Raw genomic sequence first — 22292 nt, 5'->3', positions numbered from 1 at the left:
CAGTGTACTTTACAAGTCAAAACCCCAAATCAATTCTCAGTTCTAAGCAACACAGAAGGGGGGGGGGGGGGGACTTTTTTCTTATTTCCACATAACAACTCAAAGATGTATTAATGACATAGTTCGATCAATGTTGAAAATGGGTGGTTCTCCCCTTTAAAGGGACACTTTACCGATACTTAATAAATCCTAACCTTCTATTGTAAAACTCGAGAAATGCTTTGTTTTACAGAGGCTGCTACAGATTTTCCAGTAGCGTGAGCTCTCTGCACACACGACACATATTGGGAAGTGCTTGGTCTGATTTTCACAAACTCCTACTCTACCACTTGACCAATTTCCCCGGCTGTAACAGTATCATAATGGTATGATGTTCCTATGTGCAAGCAACAGTGTTTCACTCAACTGTCTGTTGTTGCTGGGAACCATACTTAGTAGATTGGTCATGTGTGATGAGAAAACAATAAGATCAATCATGTGTCATCTTACCTCATTTCCCTTTGCTCCATTTATATATTTCTTCTCTTTGAGCTGCTGCAAGACACAAACAAAACTGAACTGAATTGCATTTGAATTTAGTTAAAATTAAGCAACGCACCGATCAGTAAAAGACAAATGCACCAGGCAGTGAAGGAGTCTCATACCAAGTGTCTAAATTCCACTGAAAGGCAGCCATTGGAGGATTCCTCAGTATCCATAGCTTTAGTGTTGTTGGTCAGGATGAAAAACTGGCGATTTCTGTAGATAAAATAAGGGTAGAGCAGGGGTTATCAAACTTTTTAGGCCGTGAACCCCAAAATAAACATATTTGAACTGGGGACTCCCACCCTGACAAGCACTTGGAATTCAGGCTTTTGCAAATCCCGCCCCATTCTGCCCTGTTACTATGCTGGGACATTAACCCTGGGCAGATTGTTTTTATAGTGGCAGTGAATGGGATTTTTTTTTTTTCATAGCCTCATTATTGCAATTTAAAGTATCAAAGGAAAAACATCTAGGTGATATTAATAAAAAGGGAAGACAAAGGTACAGTAGTTACATTGCAAAACAGGGGGTTTCCCCGAAAATATATGTTTTAATTTGTTTAATCCCAGTGGGACAGAATCACTATTGCAGATTCTTTTATAGTGGAAGTGGATGGGATTTTTCTTTTCGTCATAGCCTCATTACAGCTATATAAAGTACCAAAAAAAACACATCTACGTGATATTAATAAAAAGGGAAGAAAAAGGTACAGTAATTACATAGCAAAACAGTAATTTTCCCCCGAAAATATATGTTTTAATTAGTTTAATCCTCTGGATCAGAGAGAGAATAGAAATAGAAAAAGAAAGCGCATTGCATCTTGGGTAGGAAGAGGAGAACTATAATCTGTTCTCCTCACATAATAGGCTGGCTTTTCGTAATTCTGCCCATTTAAAATATATGTACCCAATCGTAACTAGTTAGACCATTGATAAGGTCCATGTGAACTAGTTTGTTGAAGCTTATTCATTATGATGAGCGAGATCGCCCCCTACTGCCGCGGCCGTACTGGACGAAGGTCGTGCTCCGCACTGCGGACAGTTGCTGAAAGCCTGAAACAACATTCTCCACTGCACAAACTCCACCCCCGATAGCGAAAAGTGAATGGTTTTTTCTGGTTGGCCAGTCAGGGAGTCTCAGGGACCAATCAGAAGGCTGACAAACGGTGAATTGTAGGTATTACATTTAATGTGACTCGGTTCCACAGATAAATATTGTGAAAATAGCAGATCTACATGCTCACAATGCCTATTGCTATGCTATTTTCACAATGTTCGCCTCTTGCTTACTTCATATTTGACAGTCTTGAAAGTCCTTAAATTGTCACTTTATAAATGTGCAGATACCCTGTATACACTTATGTAGGTTTGTTTACCGTTGAGTTATAATTTTTTTTATATTAAGCTAATCTGGGAACTCAACAAAATAATGTGGGGACCCCACTTGGGGTCCCGACTCCAAGTTTGAGAACCACTGGGGTAGAGCGTAGAATAAATATACAAGAAACTGAGTCTAATAAAGTCTAATATCTATTATCTGGCTGAATGGTTTTAATCTCTTTCTATAAGAAGTAATACTGTGTCAGTAAAGTGTCTTCTTTAAACCCTGGCCATCACACGCTGACCTACAGAGGAACCTGCTCTGCTGTACATGAGCTGTATACTCACACTCTGCCGGGTGGTAGGTCCCTAGACACACACACACACACACACACACACACACACACACACACACACACACACACACACACACACACACACACACACACACACACACACACACACACACACACACACACACACACACACACAGAGAGAGAAAAGAAGATTAAAAAAAGGTTATTGCATGACAGAAAAGTAGATCCTCATCATAAGTGTCAAAAGAGTTCAACTTTGTTATCATCCAAAAAGAGTTAACCAGTCAATTGAAATGAGAAAGAAAGGCATTGCACAGTATGCGAAACTCACTTGTCAAACGTCGTTTTCACTTTGAGCTGATAATCTACTTCTGGAAGTTTAACCAGCAGTCTAGAGTGGATTAAAGTCAAAGTATCATCATCAGCAAAGAAATATGATGATTTCATTGTTGATTTGACGCCTGATTGTTTCGGTTGATCTAGTTGTCGAAAACACATGACAGCTGAGAGCCTTCATTTGTACTGAAAGAGTGGGACATCACAGTGCATTTCCTAATTTTCTTGGAGCAAATACAAATCAAAAAGCCACTAAGATAAACATTGAAGAAAAACGTGACTTTCATTAACAAAACAACCGACCAAATGACCAATCAACATTGGCATCCTTATAGCCCTGCCACAACCAACTAAGTGTGACAGATGCTAGAGGAAAATAAAATAAAACTGACATTCAAATACCTGACTTTGGTGGTGAACTGTACTCCTGTCTTGATGATGAGTGGTTTCTGGGGGTGGGTGGGCATGCACGGCTGCTTCTCCACCACGAATGAGCTGTGGACGAGATATCAAAATGTATTTCCACTGCATTGATAGCTCCCACCCATCAGGCTGTGTCAAATCATGACATGAGTCCAAATTATTGTCAGTCATCTTTATTTGCTGCTTCTGTCTTCTAAGATTGAGGATTCTGGCAGTAGCTATTCCACTGATTTTAAATGAAATGTATGGCAAAACTGGTCTCAAAATCACGCTTTTAGTAAATAAACAAACAGGGATGAGAATTTTGTCACAGAGCACAGAAGCAGATAGATCATCGTCAACATTTGGGCTTAAATCATCCCCTCATGCATCCCCTTGGCAAAATGTTCTCCCCGTGTCTTCTAGGGTAGATACCATAGAGACTAAGAAGAATAGAGAGGACACCGGATATCTCCGCCCGTCCACTTGTATTGAGTTGCTCACCCAGCGCATGAAGCCAAATTTCAACCCCTTCTTCCGGTTTTGGAACGTGACGTAGTGGGGCCTATGTGACACGTTGTGCGTCATCGTTTGTGTTCATGGACGCGCTGTCAATACAAAGAAGCCTAGTTGCGCGTTCATGTTTCTGGCCACAACCGTTAAAAAGCTGCAGTACCTCAAACGGCCACCATGTCAATTTGGCTTCAGGCCCCCCCTTGGTGTCACAAAAACATGCAGTAATCCTGGTCTCTATAATGCCTCCCCCTGGCCAGCCGGGGCACCTGATGGATGGGAAAGGAACTGGTTGGAATAACGAGTTCCTTCCACGCCCTATGTCCAAACCGGGGAAATCCCCGGTCAGTTGAAAAGAAGCAACTTGGACTACTCATGCATAGAAGGAAGCATGAGGTCAGTCCGTTGTCTCCCCAGGCATGGCATTGGCAGAGGGAGAGCAGAGACCAGGATTACATAGGCAATTGGCACTGGGTGAAAAAAATGGGGGATAAAAATGATAGAAAAAAAAATCATCCCCTCAATACAATCCAAGGTTCTACTAAAGATCAGTTCTACAGTACAATCTTAACTACTTGAAACCCAATAGCCGATCTACAACGTGATGTGGCGCGATGTCAGTTTGCACATGACCTAAATAGCGGATTTAGAAGGGTAAAAGAGCGGTTCATGTACAAAGCCAACTCCATTCGAGTTTACTACTGTAAGTATAGAGGGTTTAAGTAGTTAAGCCTGTCCTATTTCTTTTTAATATTTATAATTATGATCTTGTTGTTTTTGTTAGCATGGTATGCAGACACTTTCACTTCTTGTACTTGTATGAGTGACAAATAAAACCCTCTTGAATCTTGAACCAGTAAGAACCAGGGTGACAAGCGACCTTAGGGCGAGGTCGCGCCATGTCTTGGCCATCTGGCCAGTGATTTACCTACCGGTACATGTGGAGACCATGTCTTGGCCATATATGGATTCTGTTATTATGTTATGTGGCCGATGTGGCCTCCATATGTGGGCATTCCCAGTGTCAAACCCATAGACGTACACGTACGTACGGAGACAAGATGTGCCGTTTCTCATACTAAACTGCGACCTCATTGGGGACAGGTTGTGTGGCATTGTGTTTCATGTTGTCATGTTGTATTGAGCTAACTGAGCTGATGAGGTGGTAGATGAGGTATCTGATTGGTTCATACATCCTGATGAGGTGGTAGATGAGGTATCTGATTGGTTCATACCTCCTGATGAGGTGGTATATGGGATATCTGATTGGTTCATACCTCCTGATGAGGTGGTAGATGAGGTATCTGATTGGTTCATACCACCTGATGAGGTGGTAGATGAGGTATCTGATTGGTTCATACCTCCTGATGAGGTGGTAGATGAGGTATTTGATTCGTTCCTCCAGCTGTGGCTTCTGCAGGGGTATGGGGTCACTTTCATAGGTCACCTTCACAATGAGCTCCCCCAGCTTATCCAGCTGACGCTTTACCTGGAACAGGCTCTGAGACGTCAATGTAAACCTGGGAGGGACAGGGAGGAAGGCAGCAGGGGAGAGAGGGAGAAAGACAAATGGAGAGGAGGAAAGATAGATATGGATGTATTGTTAAGAGAAGGAGGGGGAGGGACAATGGAGGAGAAGGGTTATATTTTTGGTGGCGGAGACATGAAGAATCATCGATTTAAATCAGATTATTTGTACATACACAATTGCTTCATTTCTTTAACAAAGAATATCACTTACTCGCAGTAAGTCTAAAGCTGGTTGCACACTGCACTGCGTTTTTTTCGTTGCGTTTTGGAAATCCGAAATCCTCGAAAGCATTTTTCAGGCCAAGGAGAGTGAGAGTAAAATCTGAAAAAAATCAACCCTGGTCCGAAAATAAATACAAATCGGGTGGCAGTGTGCAACCGTGATTGACATAACGCGGAGTTTATTTTTTTATTTACACGCTCCGAAATGCACTCCGATATTCGTCCCGAAAAACACAGCAGTGTGCAACGACCTTTAAAAAACCATATTGTTTCTCGAGGTATTTGGAGCAATCTAAATCTTGTCTTCTGACGCCTGATTATGGATCCCACTGGGAAAGATGGATGGAAACGGCATAGAGCGCACGTTTTCACAGTTATTGTCCACGACATTGCAAGCGGCGCGAAGGCCAGCGGACCTTGGTCCTGCTCTTCGCGCCCGAGCGCAGGATTGCATTCACCACGGCGCCGCAGCCGTGGTGAATGCAATCGTTCTATTTATGCCCAGGCCATAATGCCTGGGCAAGCGCACGATAAACGCAATGATAATTGGGTTTTGTTGCACCTTGCGCGGTCCAAGTGACTACAACGGAGCGCTCCCTACGTCCGGTTCAGCCAATCACAAGCTTCAAAAATGAGTCCGGGCGTGGTTATCCATCTTTCCCAGTGGGATCCATAATCACGCTCTTCTGACTATTACTTAGTTTTTGCGTTTCCTCACCAGTTTTGCAGCTGGTCTACGCCGGTGAGGAGTGGACCTCCGATGGAGGCAATCTGCTGTCTGCGCTTCCAGTCCAACAGCTCAGGGTTCAGCTGACTGGTCAGCAGGTCGTCAATCTCCTTGATCACATCATCCATCTTGGTGAGGATCTCCTGGGAGAGCCATCAAGAACAGCATCAGTCTCAAGAATGCAACACAGGACAACTTATGGCTCAGAACCTTCCGTGTCCTGGAACCTTCCAGAAAAACCATGAAGTTCTGTAATGGTTTTTCTCGTTGACATTTCCATTATAATCACTTTTTAAAATGTTAACCCTTTCAGTGCCACCTTTTCACCACTAGAGGGCGCCCGATGGCCATAGAATCCACCATAGACAAGCGTTGTATATGCACAAGCCGTGCGCAGCCATGACGCGTCTGAACACTTTCCTTTGTGCATGAACAGGGACAGGATGAAGTTAGCTTGAAGTTAGCTATTGGCTACCAAGCATTTTAGAAGCCCTATTGTCGGCGATTTAGCCATGATTAGACCTTAAGTTGCACACCTCATGGATATGCATGGAACAGAGAAAATGAGCTCTAAAGATCCTGGATTGCATTGGAGTGGATGGTAAATATCGGCGGCGCAACGCTCTTGCTGGCCGTGTAAACAGATGACGGCCGGCGGCCCGGCTCGAAAAAAATAAAAAATAAATTACATTTTCTTTTTTTTTTTTTTAAGCCGAACTAGTTCGGGATAGGCACCCAGGACGGTCCAAATTATTGGCACAATAAGAGTTAAAATAGCTGATCTACGAGCTACGGGTGAAAATCAGGTTGTACATAACCCCTTTCCCTGTTCCTTTGAGTTATCGTACGTGTCTTTTAAGTTTGTTCCAAGATTGTTCCAAATCACTGAACAATCCAAAGAGCAAATGGGTTAATCAATGAAACCAAAGACCAGCACTGGCCAGCAATGTCAAGGCTTGGGTGCCAGCGACGCTACAGCAAACGCATGTTTTATCTTTATACCTGCAACTGATGTGCTAAATAAATTAGATCTGACTATGTTCACCGACGACTGTGATTTCCAAAATCCTACAGACGAGTTCTGATTGTTCAGATAATTAATAACATCCAGATTCTATTAATTATTTGAAGTCGTAACATGTTGTGCAGAGTGTTCACACATACACACCTTTCTTTTAAAGTCAAGCCTGTTGAGCATTTCCTGTAGTCTTGTAACTTCCTGTTTCATCTTCTCTGTGTTCCTTTCAGTCTGATCTGAAGCACATAAACACACAAACATGCATTGCACACATGAACATGCGGGATATGATGACACATTTATTTTCCAGACAATTCAGAGAATTCTTTAGGCCTAGAATTATTGAATGCTTTAACCAATGAAAAATAACAGATATACAAGCTCACAGCGCGGCACCGAGTGCCGCGCTGCGAGCTTGTATAGATCTGCTATTTTTGAAAAAGTCGTGAAAATGTGTGCAAATCTTTGAATATATGTATTTTCAAAGCAAACGTTTTTAACTCAAATTTTGCTTCTGGGTGGTCCCTGGAACTAAATATTTTGAGATGGGGGTCCGTGGCCAAATAAATATCATTTTGGGGTTCCTTCACATGAAAAGGTTTGAGAACCACTGACATGGTAGTCTCTCAAGAACAGACTAACTGAGCTCCAGTTAAGTGAAAAGGACCTTTTCTTTGACGATGGCTGGCCAGATTGCTGACATAGAAACATAGGTTTTTCAAAAAAATCTTAGAAGGATTCAAAAGACACTTATAGAATCGGGTCAAAATTCAAATTTTCACGATTTTTCAATAGTTAAAGCATAAAATAATGATACACAATAATGTGTACCCGTTCTAAATGGGTTAAATTCTTTGTGCACACTTTGTAATGCAGCTCACCTCGGGACTGGAGTGTCTTGTAGCAGAAATCAAAATCATCTTGGAGGTCCTCGATGTGTTTCACAGCCTGGTCCATCATCTAGACATGGTTTATTTTGTGTTCATTCATCAGGGCACATAGTATACTGTACAACACTAGCATCCCATTCCCATCCTATGCTACCTGCTGATATAGCACGGTTCCAATAAACTACTAGTCTGCATGTCTTGTATATTGAAGCCACAAGATCAGGATCATACGATGTTCTGTGAGTAACTGACTGAATGGAAGATCTTGTGGTCACACGATACAAGATGTCACCATGAGACTGGGATTTCGGGCATGCAGGCCTACAGTATGTTTGAAGGTAGTTCAAAGTTAATAAATTGCATTCATCCACTGTCTGCCTGTGTGTGTGATATCACATTGTTCTCAATGTGATATCAGCCCAAAGTGTTGATGTAGATCAGGAATTTCAGATATTCATCGTACAAGAACTATACAGCTTAAAGGGGAAAACCACCCATTTTCAATATTGAACTGTGTCATTAATATACCTTAGAGGAGTTGTGTGGAAATTAAAAAAAGTCCCCCCCCCTTCTGTGTTGCCTAGAACTGTTGCCTAGAAGTGTACTTCACAATACAAACGTATTGCGAAGTACACCGTGATGACATCATCAATACAAACCCCACACAACTCCTCTATGGTATATTAATAACATAGTTCAATATTGAAAATGGGTGGTTTTCCCCCAAAGTGGTTAGTTAACATGTCTGAAAAACACAAGCGTGTGCATGCATGTACTTGTAGGGGTCTCTGCTTTGTCAAAATGTATAAAGGAGAGCTCCTATAGGTAAAAGGTTGAGAACTGTTGATTTAAGGTACAAATGTACTGTCTGATTACATACTGTGTGTTCTGCCATACAATTCATCCTAATTTATTCTCCATCCATAGTACGATGGTGTTGCTTACTGAAGATGACATATTTTCGATACCTTCACAATATGGAGTGACTGATTTATGCTTGTTTGTGTGCTATATCGCTTCCACCAGCACAAGTATAAATCACACTTAACTTTAGCTTACGTGCCGTGTTAGTTTTGGTACTTGCTATATTGTTACACCTATACTGTACCTGTACACTGCTCCTGATGATCGCGACTCTGTTGTCCATATTCTTCTGTTTCTCGAAGGTCACAGAATTCTGTATGGACTTCTCCAATGGCCCCTGGTAATAGAAATGCTCTCATCAGATGGCTTTCTTTAGTTGTTATTTACCCAGAGTTTCCCATGGACAAAATAATTTGAACATTATAACCAAGAACCTTTAACCTAATATTTCAAGGACTATATCATTGTTATTGCATGTTAAATAAAAGTCACATTATTCATGTACATTATACAGTAGCCTACATTACATTACTGCTGGCAATTTCCCAGTGTCAAACATTTCATTTCTATTTACAAACAACAACACAAATAAGTTGTATGAATACAAAATAAACTCATTATGCTTTCACTGTTTGTCTTCTGAACTTTGCCCACTGTGCCTTTATGCTTCCTAGAAGTGGAAGTTGATAGTCTTGTTGTATGTCTGTTTATTTTACTGCGGCTTTAAACAGTGTAGTGGTATTTGATAGGGGGACTTCCCCTCAGAGATGGCTAAGTGACAGACCTGTTCCTGCTGCACACTGCCCAGAATACGCCTCTCCTCCTGGAGACGAGTAGAGATAGTCCTGGCCATCAGAGTAGGATTGTCTTTGTATTTTACCTGCGGCACACACACACACACACACACGCACGCACATGCACCCACGCCCGCCCGCACACACACACACACACACACACACACACACACACACACACACACACACACACACACACACACACACACACACACACACACACACACACACACAGGCACAGACACGCAGAGACACAAACACACATGCACAAAGGTGACGTGTTACATAATGCCTGAGTGATATACAGGCATACCGGGAAAAACTATTCAAAGAGGGGAGGAAGTAGTTGGCTAAATGGAGGTGTGTCATTCAGGCAGGCCTCGCTTACTGGAAATGGTCGTCATAACTCATAACGCAACTGTACCAGCCCACTAATAAAGGAATGTGGTACAACACTCCTTGTTTTCAAAAAGAGAATGGCAGTTTATTTGTGGGTACACTGTATAATCCAGAGTTAAATGACATAATATAATAGCATAACTACCGGTACATAGCATTTACCTGTATACTGTGCTAATTCTAATACAATTCTAATTTGGGGGGGGGGGGGGGGGGGTAATTTCTTTTTAATTTTCAAAAATGTCGAAAAGACAAAGAAATCATATACAATAGCGAAAATAGTAGATCTACAAGCTCAGCTATTTTCACTATTTTTGTGTGACACTCTTGTACAATAAAGTAGAAATCTACAAATCTTATGTGGTTAAACAGAGATGCTTTAGTCGATTATAAAATATATATATATATATATATATATATATATATATATTGTCTATTGATATAAAACAATAAACAAAAAACACACTTCTCAAACACTTGTTCAATCCAAAAAGTAATCGATAGCATAATCCCTGTACCCCTAATTTACACGACTTGCTGTGAAAGGCAAATCCAGAAAAGGACATCAGCTACCCCGCTCATGTTCTGTTCTCGCTCCTTCCTTCCATCTAAAAGACGTCACCAAAGCATCAAATCACACACCACGCGTCTTCTTTACACAGGCAGTACAAGGCTGCTGCAGAACGCACCCATTGTTGTTGTATAATATGTAACGTTATCGTGTGTACTTTATATCATAATGTTATACTCATATGAGTGCACTGCCTATGTCTACAGTATGCAGGTGTTTTTATGTGGGATTGAGACGGTGAGCTAAGCTCCTGTGTTGTGTTGTGTTGTGTTGTGTTGTGTTGTGTTGTGTTAAGGTTCAAGTATTTCATTGTATTATAATAACACACATGACAATAAAGTTGAACTGAACTTAAGAGAAGCCCAAAAGAATATCTTAACAAAAATTTAAAAAAAGAACTGCACTAAATTGCTATTGTATTTTTTGTTATTATCTACAGTTATAATGCCAGTCTGGTTTTGGGTGATGTTTTTGTCAAAAGCCATCCCCTGTTCTGCCTACTCAGACATTAGGGAAAGTTTGCGCTGTTCCACTGGGAGTGGGAACGTTTTCATTCGCCTACATTTGTGACTAAGACTTTTACTGTGCCAGCGTCAAAGCCTGAATGACGAGGCAACACCCACATGTTTAACATACAGTAAGTAACTTACTTACTGGAACAGTATCTGTTCAGCATCAACTTTGGGAATCGGTAATTGTGACGGTTCCCTCATTAGGAGGATATATTGTAAGCCTATAGGCCATATAGGGTTTATGGTTATGTATCACTCTTTGGTTATAGTTATTTGCTTTGTATTCATTTGTTCTGTTCTCCTTCCCATAGGACTGGGGAGCAGCATCGTTAAGACTGATTGGTGTGCACCTGGGCCCGGTCCACACCTATAAAAGCCTGCTTCCCCAGTCCTCTCCCAGCTCTCCTCACTCCAGCTCCTCTCCCACCATTCCCCTTATTTGTTATTTCTGTTAATACATGCAACACTCACCCACTACATCTCTCACTCATCCATACATGCACTTCACCACTGACTTGACTGACTTCCACACCTCACTCTTCATTTTGGTATGTTTCTTTAATTTTGCTTATTTAAATAAATGGTTTAAACTTTGTTTTGACTGCGTCTCCCCCAGTTTTTGTTGTGTTCCATGTAACCCCTAGGCCAGGAACATAACAAGTGGGGGCTCGCGCCGGTAAATTTTGACTTTTTATGCAGTGAGTTTGGAGAATCAAGTGAGTCTCCCTTCTGCATTTGTTTGCTAGTGCTGCGCTGCAATAGTAGAGTCAATTGGCAAAATTCTGCAATAGTAGAGTCAATTGGCTAATTTGGGCGTCGGTTAATGGCTCGTTGGCGCTGTGGTTTTGTGAATGCAGTGTCTTCATTTGGGGAATCATTCCGGGGGTTCCTTTGTCCTGTTTGATCTACAGTCCGGTGAGTACAGAAAGCGCTGCTATGCTTTTTGGTCTGGACTTTAAGTTTGGGAGATGCAGTTAACTTTTTGGGTTGAATTTAACATGAGTTTTGCTTAAGTTGCATTAGTATTTGGTTAAGTTTGGTGGGGAGGTTTTTCCTGGTTTATTGTGCTGCTAAAGTGAAAATTAAAGTGTTTCCTGGCTGGTTTTAATTCATTTTTCATACAAGTGTCCCTGTGAGGTGCGTTTTTTATTTTTCAGCTACTGGGGTTAAAATAATGCAAGTCGTTTAGGCCCGGGTGGTTTAGGTGCACGGGGCGGCTGGAGATTGCGGGTGCGTGCCGGTGTGTGCGTACCCCGTCTCGGGAGCGCAGCCAGGTGGTGTACGCAGGTCGCCAGCTAGTGGTTGCCTTTCCTACCCCTGGGTTAAGCTAGGCCTTTGCGGTGGCCTTCATGTGCATAAATACCCACCGTTAACCAGCACATCCAGTCGGGTGGAGTTAGCGGGGTGGTTTAAATAGTGGGGCACTTGTATTTTGTTTTGGTTTGCCAGCTGGGGGATTGTTAAAGCGCACGTGAGCCAGGATGGTTACAGTAGATGAATTTGTAGATTCTCCTTCTGAGGAACTGTTAAGTCAGTGCACCAAAGACCAATTACTTAAAATAGCAGAAAACTATAACATTGAAATTGGGCCAGTTGACAAGAGATTAAAGGAGACTTTATTTCAAGTGTTGAGAGAGAATTTATTTGAAAAAGATGTTCCTGTTCATAAGGGACAAGGGGCAATGTCTACTCCAACAAAGTCAGATGTCACAGCGGTGGCGCCGCCGTTTGTGATGCCTGTAGTGTCGGCAGGGTTGACATTTGAACAACAAAAAGAGTTAATTTTGTTGCAAGCTAAATTACAAGCAGATCAGGAAAAGGTGAGGCTAGACACACAGAGTGCTCAAGAGAAAGTGAGACTAGAGCAGGAAAGAGTGAGACTAGAAACTCAGTATGCAATTGAAAAAATGAAACATGATACTGAACAAGCTAAAATACAGGTTGAGCAGAACAAGTTAGATTTGATAAGGGATGGTAAGATGGAACCTGCTGCACAAGTATCTCCTAGACCTGCAGATCAGTCCGAGGGGTCGTTTGACGTAAATGGAAATCTCCGTCTGGTGCCCAAGTTTTCAGAACGTGATCCAGAGACATTTTTTGTTATGTTTGAGCGGGTGGCTAACCTGCGTAAATGGCCTGATTCGGCGCGCACATTGCTGTTACAGTGTGTCTTAACCGGCAGGGCGCAAGAGGTTTTTTCGGCAATGAGTGTGGCTGACAGTCAAAAATATTCCTGTGTTAAAGCAACGGTGCTTAAAGCGTACGAGCTCGTCCCCGAGGCATACCGCCAGCGGTTCAGGTTTTCTAAGAAACATGACAAGCAGTGTCATTTGGAATTTGCACGTGATTTAACTACGTCTTTTAACCGCTGGTGCAACGCCTCGGAGGTAACAGAGTTTGAAGAATTGTGTGACTTGATGATTTTGGAGCAGTTTAAAAATTCTGTTCCTGCTCGAGTGGCGACGTATATTAATGAGCAGAAAGCGCGCACTGCTGCAGACGCGGCAGCGCTCGCTGATGATTTTGTCTTGACGCACCGTGAAGAGTTCAATGCGGGAGGTGGCAATCATGCTGCCAATGAGTCACATGGCCGATATGAGAAACCTCATCCTGTCGAAGCTAAAAGTAACAGCAGTGGTAATGTGCGTGAGTCGGAAAAGGTCTGCAGTCATTGTCATAGGCGGGGCCACTGGAGATCAGATTGTTTTAAGTTGAACGGTTACCCAAAGACTGACAATTTTAACGCAGGTGATCGGCAACCAAAAGGGGCTGGCATGTCCGCTCCAGTTCATCCGGTGTCCACTTGTGTTACACCACATTTCGGTCGAAATAAAGATGCAGTAGTTGCAGCAGTAGATTCTTACCGTCCATTTATCATGAAGGGTTCTGTCTCTTTGGTGCAAGGTGGGGAAGAAGTACCTGTAACTATTTTGAGAGACACAGGGGCTTTTGACTCATTTATTCAGGCTGGTGTTCTTCCTTTAACCAATGATTCTGACACGGGTAACAAAGTCCATATCCGGGGCATAGACATGAACATACTGTTGGTTCCCTTGCATAAAGTGATGCTTAAATGTGAATTGTTCCAGGGAGAAGCAAAGCTTGCTGTGCGCCCAGCACTGCCGATTCCAGGGGTGACGGTCATCCTGGGTAACGACCTGGTTGGTGCTCGGGTGTGGGCAGAGGGTCCACCGCCGGCAATGGTGACGTCCATTCCCCTGGTGACGGGGGAAGCTAATAAAAGTGACTGTGACGCTCCAAAGGTCAAAGTATCTGAGAAGTTTCAAAGTATCAAAACTGACAAGCCTAAAGAAAAGTTGACATTAGTTCAGGATAAGATAAAACCGGTGGGTGGCGTTAAAGCTGAGTGCCGGGTGTTTAGTCCAGGAGACCAGGTCCTGGCTTTACTTCCAATGGTTATATCACCATTTCATAGAATTTCAAAGTTCTCTGGTCCACACAAGGTGGTGAAAAAGGTCTCAGAGCAAAGTTACATGATCTCAACACCCAATCGTCAGAATTCCACCCAACTATGCCATGTAAATTTGCTTAAAAAATATTGTCACTAAACCCGATGATTTTCCGCTGTCCAGATTCTCCATTTAGGCTCAGTTGGTCCTTCTTTTGTCCTGTCATCATCCCTTAAGTTCTTCATTGACATCAGTTGCCAGGGTGATGGCCTGCAGGGGGGGTTAGCCATTGGAGGAGCAGTGGTTGGGTTTGGGTAATGCAGTGCTGGTGTTTAATTGGGATTCTGTTTTTATACTTTATTATTACTACTGACCATCATGTGTCATGTTAAAGTTAAGTTGTATAGCACCTCTAATTCTAGAGTTTGGAGACTCAAAAATGTGTGCATGACTTGTGTTCTCTTACCCTAAAATGTCTCCTGGGTTTTCTCCATTTTAGGCCATCAGGTTTGTCATCTCTTAAAAGTGCTCCAATGTACAAGGTTGCTGAGGTGATAGGCAGGATGGTGTGGCGGGGTGGAGTTGAGGTAGATATAGGGGATGAGTGGTACAGGTAGTATGTAATACAACATTTAAAGTACAATATTCAAAGTAACAGGGTGTCCGACTGTCCGGTGATCCCTTTGGGGACCCCGTCTTTATGGGGGGGGGTGTGACGGTTCCCTCATTAGGAGGATATATTGTAAGCCTATAGGCCATATAGGGTTTATGGTTATGTATCACTCTTTGGTTATAGTTATTTGCTTTGTATTCATTTGTTCTGTTCTCCTTCCCATAGGACTGGGGAGCAGCATCGTTAAGACTGATTGGTGTGCACCTGGGCCCGGTCCACACCTATAAAAGCCTGCTTCCCCAGTCCTCTCCCAGCTCTCCTCACTCCAGCTCCTCTCCCACCATTCCCCTTATTTGTTATTTCTGTTAATACATGCAACACTCACCCACTACATCTCTCACTCATCCATACATGCACTTCACCACTGACTTGACTGACTTCCACACCTCACTCTTCATTTTGGTATGTTTCTTTAATTTTGCTTATTTAAATAAATGGTTTAAACTTTGTTTTGACTGCGTCTCCCCCAGTTTTTGTTGTGTTCCATGTAACCCCTAGGCCAGGAACATAACAGTAATGTAGGGCAGGGGTTTTCAAAGTGGGTGCCCAGGCACTCTGGGGTGCTGTGACAGCAGTCCAGCAGGGGTGCCGCGATGTGATAATATTTGGAATTTATGCTAAAAGCCCCGAACCAGGACTCTGGTGCCCGGAGAAGTTATCAAATGCAGTGCTGGCGCCAAGTAATGTGATTTACTAAATAAAACACAAATTCATTCAGATGTTGTCATCATCTTATGATAATTACAAAAAGTTTAATATTTTTGATTAAAAAAAGTGTTAGATCATACTGTTATGCTGGAGGTAGTAGTACAATATGCCATAAATATAAGGTGCTGGGAGTAAAAAATATGAATATAATGTAGGGAAGCCTCGGGTGAGAAAAATGTAGGGGTGCCCTGAGCCAAAAAGGTTACACCCCTGATGTACAGTAGGGAACGTACTGTAGTGACATGCCTGTAAAATGGCAGTAAATAGCTCACAACGTATCACGGTGCGAGCTTCGGTATAAAACTTCGGTATAAAACTTTTTATAGGGGCCTATTTCTTGCAAAAATGGCATACAGTATGTATATCATGAACACAACATCTAATCAACCACAACCATCTATAAAGTTCACCTCCAAAAGCGCTTTCACTTTCAGCAACACACACACAGAAACATCACCTATACCATCTCACCATACATGAGTTACTGCTTCCTTTGTGAAACACTGACTTTGAGAACACCCACAAACATCGGACACACATAACACACGCACAAACACACACACACACACACACACACACACACACACACACACACACACACACACACACACACACACACACACACACAGGAAACAACAGCTCAGGGTTCTGTTCTGCAAAGGTATACGTCTCTACTCTTCCAATTCAGCAACACATGTTGAGGCTCACGGCATCAACAACACCTCAACCAAACATTTCCTGTTCATGTTTTGGGTGTCACCGCTATACCTCTGCAGGAGCATTCACATTACATCGCATGAGAAGGCCTGTAGGGGCATGATCCATGAATTTTAATTTAACTCAACTCAAATGTATAGTCCTTAACCACATGAACCCTATAGCGTCCCTATTCTGGGCGAGTCATAAGTGACGTCACACCCTATACCACGTGCAAATAGGGGAAAGGAATCGATGACTTGTGAGTGTGTTGGAGGTGCAAACAAAAGTTCCTTTTGCAGCCCGCAAGCTAGAATATCTCTCTTAATTAGTGTGGTTGCTATTAGTTAACCTTTTGACTGAAGTTATCCTGGTTGTAAGGCCAGATATCTTGGACAATATAATGTCCAATCAGACAGGACTGGCCATGCTTCACTTGGCATCACAATATCTAATATAAATGGTAAGACATAATTAATTTCCCAGTGGATTCCTTGCGACTCGCATCAGTGCAACCCAGGGGGCCCGTTGTCCGGATTTAAACTGAAGCATACACAGAACTAAAAGTTCCTATTGGCCGCTAGTTGCGCTGTTCTGGTACCAGAAGCAACATGTTCTCCATAGGATTCCATTCATTTCCCCCAAACTTTTACATTTGATTTTCTTACCTTAATAAACATGGTCATAAATACTTTATGGTTCCTGTCGCTAATTTAAAGCCTCGTTTCAATCACCATGATATGCGTTTTGTGACAATATGGTCCAATTTATGTTATAATTGATGTTAAAGCTAGGTATGCTGTAGGAGGGGCTTGTGATCATAGGCTTGTGATTATTCTTCTTTGTGTGCTTTTTTTTCCGCAGGCTCAACATATTTACCCAAGTATCCCTGCGGTTGCACACGACCGTTGGCAGCCAATAGCATTTAATGGTACTCATTAAAACAATGATGGCGACACCCATACAAGGGCAAAAAAAAGCTTCATTTTCGCAGCATAGAAACCTATGGGTTCCCACCGTCCATGTTTTTTACAGTCTATGGTGCAACCACACGTGCAATTTCCCAGAATTGCAACTTTCTAGTTTTCCATGTGTCGCAGCAGGTAACCGTAGTGCTATGACATAAAAATATATCAATCCCTGGAGGGCAATTCAGGTGTAGCAGACAATAAAACAGCAGTAAATTTCAAATTGATACTTCCAGCTAATCCCTCGCTGGCAACAAAAACAAAGGCTTGTCACTTCCCTGTCAGCTCCAATAGACACATCACAGGCCATGCCGCACCTCTATCTATTGAGGAAGTACTCAATGGAGGTATGACAAACAATAACAGTGTTGACAACATAGACTACAGTTCATTGCTATATTTACAGCAGATACTCCATATTAGTAACAGTGGAAACATTCTTCAGTGCAACTACACCATACATAACAATGTAGTATTCAGAAAATAATAAAATTATTCTAATTCAGCTGTGTGTGTGTGTGTGTGTGTGTGTGTGTGTGTGTGTGTGTGTGTGTGTGTGTGTGTGTGTGTGTGTGTGTGTGTGTGTGTGTGTGTGTGTGTGTGTGTGTGTGTGTGTGTGTGTGTGTGCGTGCGCGCGTGTGTTTTGCTGATACACATCAGCCAACTTTCCTTATCAGGCCATTACTGAGAAGTGAAGGTGTGTTCCAAGAAGATCAGTGTGCGTGCGTGTGCGTGCGTGTGTCACGGTGCGTGCCACTGGGTGATGGTGGTGATATGAAGCAGTGAGGTAGGAGTACTGGGTACCTGAAGCTGCTGGTTGATGATCTTGAGGTTGTGTCTCTGTAAGAAGTTATGCTCCTCAGTGCACTGCCTCTCCAGCTGTGACAGGAGGTTGGTGAACAACACTGCAGCCATGGACTCATGGTCAGCTGCTGTGTCCCTAAAGACACAGCAGCACACACACACACACACACACACACACACACACACACACACACACACACACACACACACACACACACACACACACACACACACAAACAATTTACTTTTCTCATCATGCTTACGGTCAGGCCCGGCGGCACGAGGGGCAAATGGCGGCCGGATCCCCTCGCGTGGACCACCTGGCCCCTCCCCCGCCGAGTTGCAAATACTCGAAAACAAAGGCGACTCGCTTGAAACACACATTTGCATAATGGTCGCAACCTTAAGCTCACGGAGGCCCCCTAAGCCATTGAGTCCTGCCACCGGGTCTGCTTACGGTGCATGCTCAAATTCACAGCAAATAGCTGAATAGAGTTATAGCACAGAGGAGAAGAGAGGTCGACAGGTTCATATTTTGTCAAATGAGTCATCATTTTGACTTTGAAGAAGACGCACTGCATCGAAAACGTTAATCACGCGATAATGTTTGTTTGCACCTGAATTAAACCCTTTAAAGTAAATTGAGTACTTCAGTATTTTCTGTGGGTTCCGCCATTCAGAAGTGGCCCACAGATCATCAGTTGTATTACTTTGTCCTGCTGAGAGCACTGACTTTCTGTTGAAGAGGGTCTCTGAAGCTCACAAGATCCCGTCAGCTCAGCCACAAAGTGCTGTGGTTTATTGAAGACGGACACATTTTCATACTCTAAACTCAGAATTCTTGGTATAATAATTAAAAAAGCGAGGAGATGAGGAAGTTCAAATGGTGGTCATTGCGTACATTTTCTATTACAATTTTTCTAGGTACTGCAAGCAGCTTCTGAAACCTGACCACAATGTGTACGCGTAATCGTGTATACAAGGTCACCTCTAAAGTTCCTCGTGCTTAGGGTCTCTGAGCAAGGTGTAAAACCACACTGACTCATTTTTTAACTATAAACCACCTCTTAGTGGAGAAGTGCATATCTCTGTTTGCAGCTTGTAGAGTTGTCCAGCTGTCTCCTCGACAAACTATTATGCATCGGCTGTGTGCTTAGCCGACAAGTGTTACAAATTTTTGGACACTGCTCCTAGAATTTTTGCCCTAAAATCACGCAATGGATCTGTCCCATTTAGCGCCACATTCAGGCAGATTTTTTAAAACACATTTTTTGACACTACTCCAACAGATTTTGCCCTAGAATCACGCAAATCGGTACACAGTCTACACTCAAGTCATCAACATGGATCTGTCCCATATAGCGCCACCATCAGGCCGATTTTTTCAAACACATTTTTGGACACTGCTCCTACAGATTTTGCCCTAAAATCATGCAAATCGGTACACAGTATGATTGTCTACACTCATCTCATCAACATGGATCTGTCCCATATAGCGCCACCATCAGGCCGATTTTTTCAAACACATTTTTGGACACTGCTCCTACACATTTTGGCCTAAAATCACGCTGCGACCTGACGGTCGCTTATCTCCCGATTAGGGAGTCTTACTGGTTTTAGACTGGAATCCGGGGGTAACTAAAATTCACATCGACAGTAAATTACTTTTGTCCTGTCGAGAGAACCACATGGCAGGGCTTTGAAGCTGAACTTTGGGATGAATAGTGTTGAAGTGTAAATTTGAACACACTGATTTGTGTTAATAATCACTACGTATGCAATGTTAACGTTAGTAAATCAATATGCCCATCTGTTATTTGTTGGGCTTGAGTTTGTGATTTCATCTTTTTTTTCTCCCATGCACACTTTATATTTACATGTACCATCAATGATAATACTACAAAAATGCTCACAGACACAACGTGTGGCATTATGATGAATTGTGAGAGCTGTAAAATAGAATAAAATAGGGCTTTCATGTTTAAACTCTCCCTCATTTTGCTATAGGGTCGCCTTTGAACCCACTCAATGAGCCCTGGGGGGGTCTGGCTATACCCACTCTGAGCCTGGCCGTGAAAGGGTTAATGAACCAAGGTCACTTGACCATTGTTCCCGTTTACATTGTGTCCATATTCAATAGACATTAGATTAAAGAATGTATCTGAACATTTTTGTCAACATATACCGGTAGGTATATGTTGACACTGTTGCACTACATTACTCAAATTTGAATAATGCAGGCAGCACTTGTAAGAATTCTTCCAGGCATATTAAAGGTTCGACTTCCACACATGAACCAATAAATGTATGCTTCACATGCTAATAAAACACCTTAATTGAATAGAATGGAGAGAGAGAGAGAGAGAGAGAGAGAGAGAGAGAGAGAGAGAGAGAGAGAGAGAAAATTTGTTTGCCATTTGTTTCAAAAGTTTTTCCCAACTTTTACTAATAGGCTACGCTATTTCTATTTCTCTCTCTCTCTCTCTCTCTCTCTCTCTCTCTCTCCTCTCTCTCTCTCTCTCTCTCTCTCTCTCTCTCTCTGTGTGTGTGTGTGTGTGTGGGTGTGTGTGTGTGTGTGTGTGTGTGTGTGTGTGTGTGTGTGTGTGTGTGTGTGTGTGTGTGTGTGTGTGTGTGGGTGCGTGCGTGCGCGCGCGTATGAGGGGGAGACAAGCAATACTCACCAGTCTTGGGACTCAATCCAGTTGGCGAGTGCCTGTCGGATTTCCATGGGGAAGTTGTCATCGTAAAGGTAGTCGACAAACTCCAGTAGCCTGATCTCTAGCTGTTGTATCGCTTTCCACTGGCTCATGATGCTTCAATAATCAATCAATGATCCATAACGTTAATGACATTTTAATACCTACATCTCCACAGAGTTATAACTGTGTAGCCTAAGCCTACAATACATTTTTACCACTGAGAGTTACATGGATAAGGATAACAAAGATTAACAAAGTCGTGGGTTTAAGGATGAAATGGTTATGATAAACGACCCTATATTTTGTGTGAATTAGAAATCGTTACAATAATTGTAATAATAGGGTTATAGGGTTAGGGTTAGGGTTAGGGTGATGTGACGTGATTCGTCCAAATTAGCTACAACAATATAGTCTACCATACACATTATATTTCATGTCAAATACGCACCTGGCAACGTTGTTGCACCGCGTACTGCTGCCTGTCCGGAGGAGAAGCTGATCACAATGGATCATGAACCATGTGCGCTTGTGTTTCCCCGTTTAACTTTCGTTTTAAGAATGATGCAGCCGAAGTGTCTCGTTTATCCTTGTCTATAGGCGGTCCTTCCTAAAGCACCCTCATCTAGCCAACAGAGGCCCTGGGGTGACAAACGTGAATAGAATTAATAATGATTATTATCAGTAGTAGGCGGCCTATGTTATTATCATGTATTTATGTATTAATTCGTTTTTGATTGTGAGTTTGTGACACAACACAACTAATTTATTTTAGGCTATAGCCTACCCTTTTCTTTAAAAAAAAAAGACACAAAAAATTCATGGCTATACGCCATGTCAAAAAAAAGGGGTCCTTACTGGAGCTCAGCCTGTTCTTGAGAGACTATTATAATAATGCAATGTGTGTATTCAGATGGTCACCAGCACTTTCGCCTATAACATATTCGCCTACACGCATTTGGTCTTTTCGCGTGGCTTTTTCACCGTGGAGGAGAGCCTTTTCACCAGGCCTGTCTGGTCGATTCACCCTGTTGAAGAGCCATTTTGCCTACCCTCAGACTGTCCATGTTTGCTTGCCAGTGGTGTTACCTGTCAAACAACGGTGACGGCTATCCTATGCAATGCCACTCCATAGAAATCACATTAATACAGATTAGAAGTTAAAACTATTGGAATCATTTAGGGCTTTGCACAGGGCAAAAAGTCCACAGTCCGGTCCTCCTAAAGCACGATGTTATTTCTCTCTGATGCGTCCTCTCTTTGAGGTGCATGCAGAGCACAGACTGGGCAGCTCAGAGCGCCAGTGGCGTCAGTTCAGAAAAAGCTAAGGTATGGCAACATGACTGGTATCAGTCATGTTGCCATACCTTAGCAACAGGCACAATGAAAAGTACATTT

The 22292-nt window shown here is 42.6% G+C and overlaps 1 protein-coding gene across 1 annotated transcript in view; it reads right to left on the bottom strand.

Annotated features, from left to right (window-relative positions):
- stat4 (signal transducer and activator of transcription 4) overlaps positions 1-21430 on the bottom strand; it is a 31227-nt gene extending 9797 nt beyond the window's left edge. Inside the window, 13 exon segments of the mRNA XM_080753265.1 lie at positions 490-534; positions 645-738; positions 2493-2552; positions 2900-2992; positions 4774-4932; positions 5883-6034; positions 7060-7145; positions 7791-7869; positions 8908-9000; positions 9448-9543; positions 18199-18334; positions 20880-21011; positions 21346-21430. Of these exon segments, the coding sequence (XP_080609391.1) occupies positions 490-534; positions 645-738; positions 2493-2552; positions 2900-2992; positions 4774-4932; positions 5883-6034; positions 7060-7145; positions 7791-7869; positions 8908-9000; positions 9448-9543; positions 18199-18334; positions 20880-21011; positions 21346-21410 (1290 nt within the window). The 5' untranslated portion in view covers positions 21411-21430.
- Between the last annotated feature and the right edge of the window lie 862 nt (positions 21431-22292).

Source organism: Nannobrachium achirus (assembly GCF_963921795.1).
Source record: "Nannobrachium achirus genome assembly, chromosome: 22".
Classification (NCBI taxonomy): domain Eukaryota; kingdom Metazoa; phylum Chordata; class Actinopteri; order Myctophiformes; family Myctophidae; genus Nannobrachium; species Nannobrachium achirus.
Note: the sequence above shows the minus strand (reverse complement) of the source record. Positions and strands in the feature narration are given on the sequence as shown.